General features: G+C 36.1%; 1 protein-coding gene across 6 annotated transcripts in view; it reads right to left on the reverse strand.

Moving 5' to 3' along the window:
- The window catches only part of LOC146760789 (uncharacterized), a 207806-nt gene that overhangs the window by 157326 nt on the left and 36408 nt on the right, over positions 1–14072 (reverse strand). For 4 of the 6 annotated variants that reach the window (XR_014947266.1, XR_014947267.1, XM_085550585.1 and 1 more), the window contains exon 4: positions 9615–9659. The exons of the other annotated variants lie outside the window; for them this stretch is intronic. Coding sequence is in view for 2 of the 4 variants with exons in the window: in XM_085550585.1 (XP_085406711.1) it covers positions 9615–9636 (22 nt within the window). In the remaining 2 variants the exon portion in view is untranslated. The remainder of the gene's footprint in view (positions 1–9614; positions 9660–14072) is intronic. 6 annotated transcript variants of the gene reach the window in all.

The following is a 14072-nucleotide window of genomic DNA, read 5'->3' on the forward strand; positions in this document are numbered from 1 at the left end:
TTTCATTCCTACCATGACTTATTACCAGCCAAGATTTCCAGAACTGATTATTGATATCCTCTTCTTCACTAAGCAAAGGTGTAGTTGAAAGTAAATTTACCTCTTTGGTAACGCATGAAAAGGGAATGATTACAGGGGAAAGATACTGCTATCTAGGATTTTTTTTTACTTGGGTCACTTAAATCAAAACAGCCTACATAATAAACAACCAATTTTAATAGTCAAATTTGCTTTTCCTTGTTGAAATATTATGTATATCCTCTGCATTTCAGGTGTTAGTGAAGGCTGATTTGACAGTGCTACCTTCAGACATAAAAAGCATCACATACCACTTCTCTGACACTCAGAAAGAACAATCTGTGAGTATTTTACATTTTGGTACCTCAGTGCACTATGAAAAGAAGTGATTTAATCCACACCTTACCTAACAAGGAACTGAAGTATAGAAGAGTCACACGGTACATTTTACATGTGCTAGAAGCAAAAAGAACAGCTCCTTTGTAAATACTAGCCTTCCCTGTCTTTCTCTTCCCCTTACTTTCTTCCTTTTGTATTAGGAAGTGTGCTGTCAATGACTCTGTTACAATTGACCACATATTACAAATGTCAAGATACTGAAAACTAAACAACTGGAGAAAAGCAACTGCAAAGTGAGACTGTTCTTAAGTTTTTGTTTCTTTTCTTTATGCTATAAATTATTCTTTATTTTCAGCAATTAACAAAGGCTTTGAATGAGAATTTCTTTGCTAAAAAATCAATATTTTTAGTCCTGCTGTTCTGCTGAGAAAGAAATCAATACTTCTCCTCTGAGATATCCAGGAAGTCACCAGGAAGACCATAACAGAGTAGACTTGGCATTTCTCAAATTTCTAAGTAAAATTCAAACAGGAAAAACATTCAGCATTCTCTAGAAAACATAAAGCAGCAAAAAATCTCTCGGCAAATCTTAAAAACATTATTTCAAATCTTCCCTTTAAACAAAAAAAGCATGCAATGGAGAATCATTAAGCTGGAATCCATGGAAAGAGAGTTGTTGCGCTTTGGGTTTTTGGTTTTTTTTTTTTTGGTTTGGACTTTTTTTTTTAAGAGCTAAAAGAAATTTCAAGCCATACACTTGCCTTGGAGCCTCATTTCCAATTTTTGTGGTTTTACAACCACAGCTTCTTCTTGCTTTTTCTTTTTTTCTTTTTTTTTTTCTTTCCTTCTTTCTTTTTTTCCTGAAAGGGAGGAGTTGTTTGTTTGTTTTTCTACAGTATTTCTCTCTTTCTCATTGTCATATATGATACCCACACACTAAACAAGGGAAACTAATACCAAAGGGCATGCTGAAAAACTGTCTACTTGAATAGAATAACATTTTCCCTTCTGCATCTCCAGAGCCTACAGGCTCTGCCCAGTAGGACTACTATAGTGAAAGGTAGATTTTCAATGTCTTCTCCACCTGAAACACAAGTAACTTAACTTCCCCAACAGTTTGTTTGAAAGTCCACAGGCTGAGACTGCAGCTGTGCCCAGTAAGAAGTTACAGTCAGCAGGCAGTGCCTGTTCTGGCCACAAGTGAAATGGACGAACACAAACATCTCAAGTGCAGCTGTGCCTGGAAGAAGTAAGGCTTCAAGTCTTAAGCCTTGTCTATCTCCAAGAGCCCATGGAGTGGAAAAGTTAAACACAAAGGCCTTCTTCGAAGGACTCTAGCACCTTTTGGTGATATAGACTGTAAAGTGACAGAGATGTCTACAACCCTAAAAATATCTTGCAGACTGCCACGTAGACACCAGAGGCATCTAAGGCATGTGTCAAGTGATAGACTCTTCTTGGGCATCCATGCCAACACACAACCCAGACTTATGTATTGACAGTGGTATTACAAGCAGAGACTTCTCTCTAATTTGCAGAATGAGAATGGCTAAATAGTCAGTGGCCTATTTTTTAGAAACATTTTGTCGAGTGTTGGAAGATACTTAGAAAAACAAAAGCCACATCTGCATGCACAAGTCTTCCCTGGATCCCACTCAAAAAGCCTTACTCTAAAGACAGACAAGAGAAAGCCAGGTTCAGACAATAATGTTGTGAGCTCCTTCATCTACTTGCCCTCAGTAGTTTCAGTATTTATGAATTTTATTCTTTAAAACTTTCATGAAGAAAGAGCAAAGGTTACGGTATTTCTGACTGCTGCAGTCCCCTGCTAATTTGTCATACTGTGTTTTTTCTTACGGTAGGGATGAAGAGCACATCCTCTGCGGAATTTTTATGCTTATGATTTTGCAACGTCGTTTGAAGTTTTAAATAAATAACAGCTTCTTACCAGTAGCTTGAAATAAACAGTGAGTTTGTCCCTGGCCTGTGTACAGTGTTTCTTGGGTTTTGTGGTGGGTTTTGGCAGTGGAAGGGAGGTGAGAGTAAGATGTTTCCTTCTGACATTTTTCTTCTTTTACACAGCTAACAAATATAGTTCCATATGCCTAACATCCTTAAAGGTTCAGGGACTAAATCTTCCTATTTCTTTATCAACTCATAGGATACAAGAGTAGAAACAGATCTAGAAAATAAGGCTTTAGACATATCCCTAACTTGGTCCTGAGACCAGAACTTACTGTCCATAATCTCTTTGTACTAAGGACCTCTGAGATTTCCTTCCAAAGGCCAGTACCATGACAATGTGATTCTATGCCCCATGGTGTGGATTATCTGTGATTCAGAGTTGTGTGACACAGTTTGCAGTGTTCTCACAAGCAAAAGACCACAAAGAAAAATCTGAATTGTTGCTGGTTTGTAATGACTAATTTTTGACAACACTAGCAAAGCACTTGTTTGTTGGATTTCTTTTCCTTAGTATTTGACCCTTTACAGTTTAAAGTAAATTTCAATCACAGAAGACATTTAGCCTAGTTCAACTAACATTCACTTCATCAAAATCTTGTGACCTCCTTTCTAATGGTGAGGACAGCTCATGCTTTTCATAGCTAACTCAAGGTGAGACTCAGAAAAGAAGTCATAAACAATTCGTTGTTTTTAGACTTCTTGTTTACTTCTTAAGCCCACAAGAAAATTTACTGCTCTAATAAAAACTGAATGAAAATAAACAAAAGGAGATTTAAATTAAAGGATCTTAAGCTTTACAAGTGTGCTGTAAACAAGAAAAAGATGTAAAGGCTTTTTGCGTCCTGAGGAAAGGGTGTTTTTCTTCTGTATTTTAAAGCACTTTAAAAGTTTCCTGAACATAAGTAATCTCTTTTACTCTCCAACTTTATACCCTTTGTTCCATAATTTGCAAAAACAAATTCCCCTTTAAGCCATTGCTTTTCCTGACCACATGAGAATACAGATAGTGAATTTAAGATGCATGTTCCTAAAGCGGTATACATTTTATGATCTCAAGTGTGATTCTGCTTGAGAGTTTGACTACGCATTTTATAATTATGTATGAAAACCCATAAAACAGAAACAGAAAAATAAGAATTATATCCTTCCCATTTCTCTCTCATCATCATCATGTTTTCTGTAATACCTAACCATCCATATTCAAGCTCTTGTTTTGCTCTCTTCATAGAGCCAGTCTCTCAGTCTGCTGACTTTCTGTTATTCTCTGTCTTTGCTTATTTATTTTTTTTATCTCAGTATCCTTTGGCCATTCATTCTGTTCCCAGTATTTCACCTCTACATGTCTTGCAGAACCACATTTGCATTTCAGCTTCCCAAGTCAGTTTTCTCTCAACACCAGAGAGAAATGTTATGCCCATGTAAGCATTTAGGTGGGTGATGCAAAACCCCTAAACCTGAGCATTATTAATAAATACCACAAAGTTCATCTGCAGATAACAATTGTATTTAAAAGACCTGGAGTTTTGTTCTGTAGCAAGGGATGAGAAAAAGAGTTTAAAATGTCATCCCATATGTTTTCTAAGTTTACTGAGGGGTAACTTCATCTTCTGCTTACTTTTATTCTTCCTATGAGACACATTGCTCACCAGCTAAATACTAGACCTCCTCAGTCACACTGAGGATTATCTAATGCTAATTTTAATCTGTCTTTTTTCTTACATTCTAAATATTTAGCTCCATTTTTCACAGACTTTCTTCAGGATTTCCTGCTTCCGTGAATAGTTAAACTAAATGTCTTTCCCACATGTCACATCTTCTATAATTTCAGATAGGTCTCACAGAACTCACAACTGCATTGTCAGATAATGTTAGTGTGCTTCCACAGTCCTCTTACGCACTTGTTTTTCTTTTTTCTTAATTATGACCTGAAATTTTAGTACTAAAGATAGCACAAATAACTGTGCTTAGTGATGTATTTATATAATAGACCTCTGACAGAAGCTGAGGCAGCAGATGACTACTGAAGTTTCCTGTGTGCTGATGGGCTGTGTAGTATACATGCTCAGAATCAGTAAGGAATCATGCTGACATTTCCTTAATTGCTATAGCTTATTTAACCTTGCTTCACACTTACAGACACTATTTAAGGATGAAAATACCTTTTTATTAGGTGCTGTGGCAATATATGTAAAAAGATACCCCTCTGCTCCAAAGTAATTACAATATGGGCATAGAAAGAGACAGAAAAACAAAGATGAAAGACAATAACAGAACATTGGGTTGCCCCATTTGTAGCGGTCTTCCACTTGTGACCTGTTTTATTTTGTTTTTAATCTATCATAAAGTAAATAAATAAAAAATCTAGAATTAGACCAGATTTGTTTAGTGGCTAGTTACACAAAATTCTACTCAAGCATTTTGAGCAGCACAAGGGAAAACACAAAGATAATTGCTCAAAATTAAGAACAAACAATCAAGTTTGGCATCAGTAGCGAACTGGCAGTCTGTCTTGGAGATGGCATCCTAATGGCAAGACAGAAGTAGAGAAGATATTGCAAAATCAAAGGGAATTAGTTCATATCTGATAGGACGGAGAAGTTGAGTGAATCAGATGATCTGGATGAACATGGGTAGATGAAAATGGCTTGACTTAGAATTTCTATACTTTCAGAAAAAGGCAATCCAAATTGAAAGTGATTACTTAGGAAAAGGTTTCAACTGAATATGGCCTCCAGGTCAATGGCTTGAACATCTGGAAATACAGTGATCAAGCAAGGAAGGTAATGAAAAACATGTGGGTGAGAAACTAAAAAGCTCAGGCTTAGCCATGGTAAACTTGTGCTGGTAGCTAACATTCATCACAAATTGTTAGATGCAGACCAAATGTGTATTATCAGCTTTGATAGAAGAAATAGGTACATTCACTTCCAAGATAAAAATCAGAAGTCAAATTTAGCAGTATGTAGGGAACAGACACTCCTAATTTCAATCTTTTAGTTAATAAGAATATTTTCCCTTTGTTGCAAAGCACTGAACTTTTGTAATTCTTACCACTGCTGGCTTCACTGCAATAAAATACCAACAGAGGGGGAAAAAAAAAAAGAAAAAAAAAAAAAAAAAGAAAGAAAGAAAAAGAAAAGGTAAAGTCTGCTGAAAGAATAGTTAGTGGACTCAGTAAAGGGGATTTTGCAGCTGAGAAATATGGTCTGCCATGGGCAGAACTCTACTGATTCTGACCTGTCAAGATGTATCCAAGCATCAACTCTTTTTGTATTTCTGAATAGATCAAGTATTTCCAAGCCATAGATTAACACTGATCTTTGCTATATACAAAAAAAAATTATTTATGTCCTATCTTTCTCTACATCTTGATACGTATGAGTGACAGAAATATATTATATAATATATTTATATATTTTATATATATATATATATATATATATATATATATATAATATATATATATGAGTGACAGAAATATATAGAGGATAAGTGGACAGTTGGATAATATTTGGAAGACTGTTCCAGAAGCTATCACTGGATTCTGTTCTTCCCCCTTCAAAATACCTGTCATTACGTATGGCAAGGATCAGAAGCTAATTATACTAATGAGTAAAGACGGTAAGTAGTTTGGGGGAAATCTGAGGTTTCTTTCTTCTTAAACATCTACAGTGTCAGAGATGAAATAGTGTTCTACATAAACAGAAAAGAAACAAAACAGTACTGTTTTGGTGTTGGTAATCTCTCCAAAAAGCTGCAAAGCTGTTTCGGGGTTGGTTGCTTTTGTTGGGGTTTTTCTGACATTTTAAGCCATTATCTTGTGAATGAAGAATGGAACAATGAGGAACAAAAAAATAAGATATTCTATTTTATCCATTGTATACTGACCAGTGAATGTTTCCCTTGCATTTACTTAATAGGGCTCTTCTACTCAGATAATCCAGCTGAACAATAAGCTAACTGAGAAATAAGTTTCATTCTCTTCTCAGAATTAATGGTCTAGTCTAGAGAATAGCGCACAGTGGTTTAAATGGTTTGGAAGAGACACGGTTGAACTATGTACTGCAAGCCAAACATGAAAAGTGGACAAAAGCATCTACCAAATGATAAATATTCTGACAGCATACTTTGCAAGAAATTAGAAACAATGTGAATCTGATAACCTTCAGTCCTGCACGCTCTACAGTTTTCTACATCTATTCAAAGAAACTGCAAAATGCTCAGGTAAAATCACTTTGCACAGATGCTGATTACCACTCAGATTATGACACATCAAAAAAAAAAAGTCTTCAGTGTCCCAGTCACTCAAAATGGATGATTATTTGTTTACTCAAAGTACTCTCCTTACTCTTCTACTCCTTACATTTGTAAGAGAACTATATAAAAAACACATTCCCTGATGGCATTTAAAGGTTCAAAACCAAATACATTAATTTAGCATGTTATGAAAGAATTAAAGCAATATCAACATATTTTTACTATTCCAGTGAGGGCTATTTTTTTTCATAAGGACTTGCTCTTTGCCTCTTGCCAAAATTCAGCCTGGCCCCAGAGACTTGCATGGCAAACCTATGTGAGTGAAATTCACCATTTATGAGCACCTATCTGTTAGAAGCCACCTTCTTAAAAAAGAAAATTCAGAGTGGCATTTCTTCTGACACCGAGCACTTTGGGAGTTAACTAAAAATACATTTCTGCCTTCTTTTAATGCTAGTTTAACAATCAGAACCAAGGCTTTACTCCTTTTAAAAATATATTTCCTTAATAAAATTAATTCTTTTTAACTGGCATTTATTATAATACCAACTAAGAAAAGATACATTTATATAATCCTTTGAGATTCTAAAGTGTTTTGTTCCACAACATCACATAATCACATAATAAAATGCAATTGTATTACTTTTAAACTGATGCTGTGACACATATCACTTAGTTAAAAGAACTGATGTATTTACGGATAAATTCTTAAAATCTTACCCAGAAATGTTAAGACACACCAGATACCATTATGCATCATTTTATTTGTATTCTCAGAAATAACGCATTTCTGTGGTATAGAAATGAATTTTACAATGAGCTGCTCTTGGCACTCACGTGAACCCTTGCACGGCAAGATCCTGCAAGCTACAGTGATACTGGAAGAGTGACCCACTTGCATAAAAAGCTCTCAAGAAACAGATCTTAAGACATACTGAAACAGTTTACACCAATCCTTAAGCTATTGCAGTCAGTCAACAGCAAAACTATCTTTGACCTTAACAGGGACAGGCTTTGTTTCATGAAAGTCTCTTCTCTGCAGAGCAACTTCGCTAGCTTACCAGAAGTGACTTCAGTTTTCTATGAGATTGCCAGCTTGGCTACCACAATCATAATGGTTAAGCCACTAGTCAGAACACTTGTACATAAGTGGAATCCTAACATTTTGCATTTTACGAACTATTTGAAATAGAGGTGATAAGACTAAATATATGGGCATAAATTAGTTATCTTTGGATAGAAGGCTTAGTGATACGTGGTGAAGGAGCTATGAGTCAGGCAGGGAGGTATTACAATGTGATTCCTCCTTTCTTCTACTCAGCTTCTCTACATCAATCAAGTTGCTTAGTGCCATTGCAAAAATAAATAGTGAAATGCGAATTATCTTATGAAAACGCTAGCTGTAAACACATTTGCACTTTGCTCTCCAATTCAATTAAGTTTGCCTGTTGTGTTGTTGGGAAGATAGCCTTGACATGATAGTTAAACTTTTACTCTGTGTGATTCTGGTTCACGAGCCAATACTTTTTACTTTTTAAAGTTCATCTTTCAAGATTGCATAAAGGTAAAGCTTCAGGTATTATTTCCTATGACTGATTCAGTCTTTTGTTTTTTGGTTCCACTTAAAATCCAAACTGGAATGACTTTATTTTCCATCTTATTATAATGTACAAATCTGGAACAAATGCCTGATAATATTATTACTAAAGGTGTCAGTGAAGACTAGAAGATTTGACAAGATACAAGAAGCACAGCACTGAACATTTGGACATTAACTTGAATGTTCTTTTCAACAGTAGCTGCATTTTTGTTTTTAATTCAACAAACCAACCACAGAAAAAGTAAACAATTTAAAGTATTATTTTGAAAAACTCATCAGAGTAGAGAGATGTACTAATTATCACAGACTCCTGCCTCATCCATAGATGTGGCTGCACGATTGAATTCAGCCCAGAAAAATAGAGTGCAAACAGAAGGCATACTGAGGGCTGGCCCTGGCTTCAGGCCCACCATAATCACAGTTAAACTCCATTTCCAAGGTCCACCACAACTCATTCCTCTTAATCTTCCTCTGGGTCACTATGACCTTTGTTAAATGATACAATAAGTGATAAAAGTGGAGGCTGGGAGCACATTTGTTGAGCGGTTCAAATTGAAAGCAACCAGAAGATCTGAACCAGATTGCAGTTACATGCAATAAATTGCTCAGCTATATTACTCTGTTCCAGATGCATGATTCCTTATTGGTTATAACCAAATGCAAGCTGTATTCTGTAGAGACTAAACCACCACACTGCAGAATTCAGAAACACCAATAATTTCCTAAAAGGAAACTGCACCTGCTGCAAGCTTGTCCTCATTTGACCAAACTCTCTGGAGATAGCACAATGGTTTAATAATGGTTTAATGCAACAGCCCTACATATTTGAAGGGTGTGTTTCTGCTTGGTCTTCAGAAGAATGAGTTTTTTGGCCCAAAATTTATCAGGTACAGAAATTACATACACATTTCAACAACAAACAAAAGAGAAAAATCCTCTTCAGATATCTGTGTATCTGTGTGTAACGCTGTATTTCAGACTGCACTCTGCTACTTCCCTAAGAATAACTGGCTGATTCACATAAATGTTGTTCTTTCAGCCTTGCAGCTCTCTTCAGCAAAGTGAGCAGCAAACACACTGCTTTACTCCAATGCAATCCTTCCTACTCTTTCAAAAACATTGACCTCTGAATTGTTAAAGATCAGCATGAGAGTTTAATCATGTAGCCACAGCCCTGAACACTACAAAAGTAAACAGTCTTTTAAAGTTAAAATGTTCCAGTTTATCTTCAAGGGGAAAAATAAAAGAAAAAAAAAAAAAGGAAAAAAAAGTTCTGGTTTTATTTGCTTTTTGTAAAAGACGAGGAATGCAGTAAAAATAATGGAACTGCAAAAGAAAACAAAGTCTGCCATTCACACCATCTGATATCAGGACAAGATGAGACAACATAAAACCTGGTTTCAAATGTGATTACTGCTAAAATTTTCATTCTTACCTTGTCTCAGCTTCTGAAACATCCTGAGGACTTAACAGTTTTCACCTAAGAAAAAAATTAGCTGGATTCAGTAAAATTTTTGCCAAAGCAAAACTAAGTAAAAGAAGGAAGGGCTGAAGAGGCAGACAACTATACTCTGTTTATACTCAAAGCATGTTGAAATGAATGGGGCAGCAAGGAACTGTTCAGAAACCTGTGCTGACATATTCTTCTCTATGTAACTTCAATCATACACATACTGTCTTCAAAATCGAGCAGGAGCTACCTGCAGTATGATCACAGCTCAGCTCCAGTCCACTACAACTGCCTTCCTGTGCTGAGTTCACAACAGATAGGATCTTCTATTTTATGTCTCAGTGTGTTTTCACTTTGCAGGGAGAAGTACAGCACACAAAATGCTCACAGGATCTTAAGCAGGGGTTGCTGCATCAAGCAGAGAGACTGGCTAATGGTGGGGCTTCTAAACAACTCCTGCAACAGCCCACTTGTCAGTGGATATAGAAGAACAAACTGGCCCAAGAAAAAACTCAGCCAGATTTTGAATTCCCTTTTTCTTCACACTCTGTCACTTTCCAAATGCTTTGCTGTAGAAAGAAACACGCAACTGATCACATATGAGGACAAGTATTGGGCATGAAGAACACTGCAGACATGTGTATTGTGGATCTAGACTGACAGTCCCTAAAAAGGGCTGTCAGAGGAAACATGGGATTGCCTTCCTACATGGGACAGATGCTTGAACAGGAACTAGACAGTGACTCTGAGAGAATGTGGAAGTCTCTCTCAACTACCAGAGATCAGCTGACCGGTACTAGCATCTTGTACTAGCATGGAGCAGGGTCACCCAACTCTCACCAAACAAAAATCTCAGCAGAAACTCAAATGGAGGAACCCCTACACTGGAGAACAAGACACCACATCCCATTAATATCCCAAAGGGGCAGAAGTTGCTGCCTTATATGAGGGTGAGTTTGGCTCCTACCTCTCCGCATGGTAGGGATTCTCAGATCCCGAGGAGTTCACAACTTGGAGGAGCTGCGAGATGTTGCCTCTGGCCATGGGTGTGGCTTTAATGCTGCTATAATTTCCTGGCTCTTCTCTTTCTGTTGTCCAATGTCAAGCGTTTTGAAGTGGCACTGTTACTTATTTCTAAGCGCAGTTGCCACTGATGCTGAACAGTGATCCATTGTTCCTATTGTTGCTTCCGCACTCAGTGGTTCATAAAAACAATGGTTAAGATGCAACTTCAGCACAGGGAGTCCCAAAACTGCTGACTGTCAGAAGCTGGGAAAGTATACCAGCAGAAAGAATCATTCTATACTTGCCCTGCTTCTTACACTTGTCCATAAAGATATTTTGCCGACTGCTATCAGATACAAAGTCTTAGAAAAATTGGTCCAACTGCAGATTGCTGTTTTCCTGACCATCTTCTTGACCAACACTCACAATCAAAGTTCATGTTTCTTTCTACTGGCAATGCCAATGTCCTTTCTACTGTTATTTAAAAACTGCAGTCAAAGTGTTGCACTTTGGTTTTCCACGTAAATGTACTTTTCAGATTGTACTGCATCAACTGAAGTAACCAAGCCAAGGAAGCAAAGCAACCTTTGCTTAACAATGAAGAAAGACCTGAAATAAGTATTGGAATGTATTGATATACTCTTTCAGATGGAACTACCTCAAAAGGAAAAAATATATATAAAAAACCCAGACAGAGAGAAAGAGAACCCTACATTCTGTCAGATGGTCTTCATGAGGATTTCAAATTTCAACAATGACAAAAAGAATATTTGAAGTAGAGAATTATGGAAAATGAGAATATTTAAATTTCACCAGCATTTTTCAGCTTTTGATAAAATGCTAAATGGGTGTTTATTTAAGCTCTTTTTTTTTTTTTTTTTTTTTTTCCCATTTTGAAATCCTAATTTCACCAGCTGTTTTATTTTTCCCAAAAGGAAAATGAGATAAATATTTCGAAAACCTTAAGAAAGTGGCATTGTTTTCTACCAAAAACATGCCCCATTTTATTAAGAAATTCTGAATCAGCATGGGTTGTTTTTTCAGAAAGAAAAATAATAATAATCAGAAACTGTATATTAAAAAAGTAAAAAATTTTTCAATAATTGTTACTCATGAAGAATAAGAGTATGATGTATGTGCAATAGAGTAACTATCAGAACTGCATAACTCTGCATTTTAAACATGTGGCAGAAGATTACATAGATTCCAAAGCAAAATACAGTTTGTTATGTTAATTTTGAAGGGAAAGTTTTAAGATGAAAGAAACCAGTGCCAATAGGACACTAATGCACATACTAGGCAATGTAAGGGCAATGGGAAAAATCATTTCAAAAGGAATATTCTTTAAACTATTTAATAAAACAATTGCTCAACAGATGCTTGCACTTCTCTTAAGTAGTTATTCCCAAAGGAAACAAAGTTCAATAGGATTCAAAGTACTCACGAATTAAAATGCTTTGGACATAGAAAGATATATACGAAAGAATTAATGGAATCCACTGTATCTATTGTTACCACGATAAATAATGATAACTGAATATACATTTTACTCAAATTATTATGACAAAGCATTTGAATATAACTGTAAATTGCAAGCATACATTGAATTGAATGAAGAAGGCAGCTACCTGGAGTATTCAAAACAACACTCATTAAAAAAAAATAAATTAACAACAAACTAAATCTTCAAACTTAGGCAATGAAGGAATTCATTAACAGATTTTTTTTCAAAAAGTAAACTTTGTAAAAGAGGTATTTTCAAACAGATATTACCATGCAGATTATATTACTGAAGCTGTGTCTACATCTTTAAACAGTTGGAGAGGTTCATTTCTGGCCAACAATTCAACTCACAGGTCATACCAGAGCTTTGGATAAACAACGCTCAAAGCAGACTAGAGGAGCAATCAAGAAAGGGCTAAACATCAGAAAGAAAGGATAACAATGAAATGTTGATTTGCCCCTGTGTGGCAGATTAAGGAACCTGTACAGAACGAATGTCACATTTTTTTAGCAATACATGTACCCAAATTTGTTTTTGGCAAAAACTGCTTAACTGCTGCTGTTTTTCATGAAGTCAGTGAAGACTGAGATAGATAATGAGCTGGCATGCACTTCTGAAATGTTTACTGTGTTCCTTAAAGTAAGGGGAACATGCTGGTTCTTAAACTAATTTGTTTTTTTGTTGTTGGCTTCCCCCTTCTCTCCCCTACTACTCTGTTCTTCCTATCTTTAGAATAAACAGAAAATGACTTAATCTTTTGATTTTATTATTATTATAATTTTATTTATTTATTTATTACAATTATACAACTGAGGAATCGGTAGTTTCCAAATGGCAAACAACTGAGCCATGTCAAGGGCCATGTTAATCTCATGTGTTTGCTCCGTTGTTAACAATGAAGGAAGGGGGGTGAGAATGACAAAATAAAATCTGTCTGTTCTGGCCGAAATGCAGGACTTGAATAAGGAGAGTTTACACAAACAATGCAGTCTTTTTCTTCTGGTTGGGGGAGGTGATGGTAGCAGTACTTTTGTGGAAAGAGAAGCTGCCCCCATCTTGCCAGTCAATACAGCATTCAGAAAATTTATGTGGTGGGAAGAATTTCCCACCCATTGTTAACTAAGAACTCGATTTGAAAATGCAGGTTTTAATTAAAATTGGCACTTCCAAGCTTCATGCTGGCATCCACCATCTTGCTAAACACTGAGCTCATTTGTGGTTCCAGCAGTTTGCAAACCCACTGTCAGAGGTGACAAACCAATTTCCATCTTGCCATCCTTACTCAGTTCTCAGACCTCATCCTATCATAAGCAAATGGGAAATTTACTCCAGTAAACACAAAGCAAGGATTGTGGGATTTGCCCTCATTTGGCTAGAATATGCAGATCCCAGACTTTATTACTTTTAAGGCATTATTAACGAGCAAGAATTCTTCAGAAACGTTTGGAAGAAAAGAGGGTCAGTTATTTTCAAGGCTTCTGCATGCTTCACTACCCTCAGATATCCGCAACCATCATTATGGCCAGAGATCTCACTCTTCGTTTTATATTTATTTCCCTTCCAACCAATACACCCTGAGAATAGTGTTCAAAGGTAGAAATTCTAAAACATTACCACCAGCAATAAAAACTTTTGGATATATAAGATGTAAAATTTGTCTCTTTCATGCAAAAGGACAAAAAAGCTTACTAGATTTAATGAATATATTAGCATTTGCAATGCATTCTGACTTGAGGGATCCCAGATGAAAAGCACAGTTACAGATGTGCTTAAGTAACCAGTAAAATATCTTCTCTGAATAGGAGATAACACATTATTCAGGACCCTTTTCAAAACAGTTCTTTGAAAATGAAAACAAAAAAGAAAGAAAAAATATGTATTTTTTCAAGCTGTACATATCCTAAAATCTTGAAGAACAAGCTGGGAGGGTGAAT

This window comes from Coturnix japonica, chromosome 5 (assembly GCF_054131305.1).
Source record: "Coturnix japonica strain WE chromosome 5, WE-NBRP24, whole genome shotgun sequence".
In the NCBI taxonomy this organism is placed as follows: domain Eukaryota; kingdom Metazoa; phylum Chordata; class Aves; order Galliformes; family Phasianidae; genus Coturnix; species Coturnix japonica.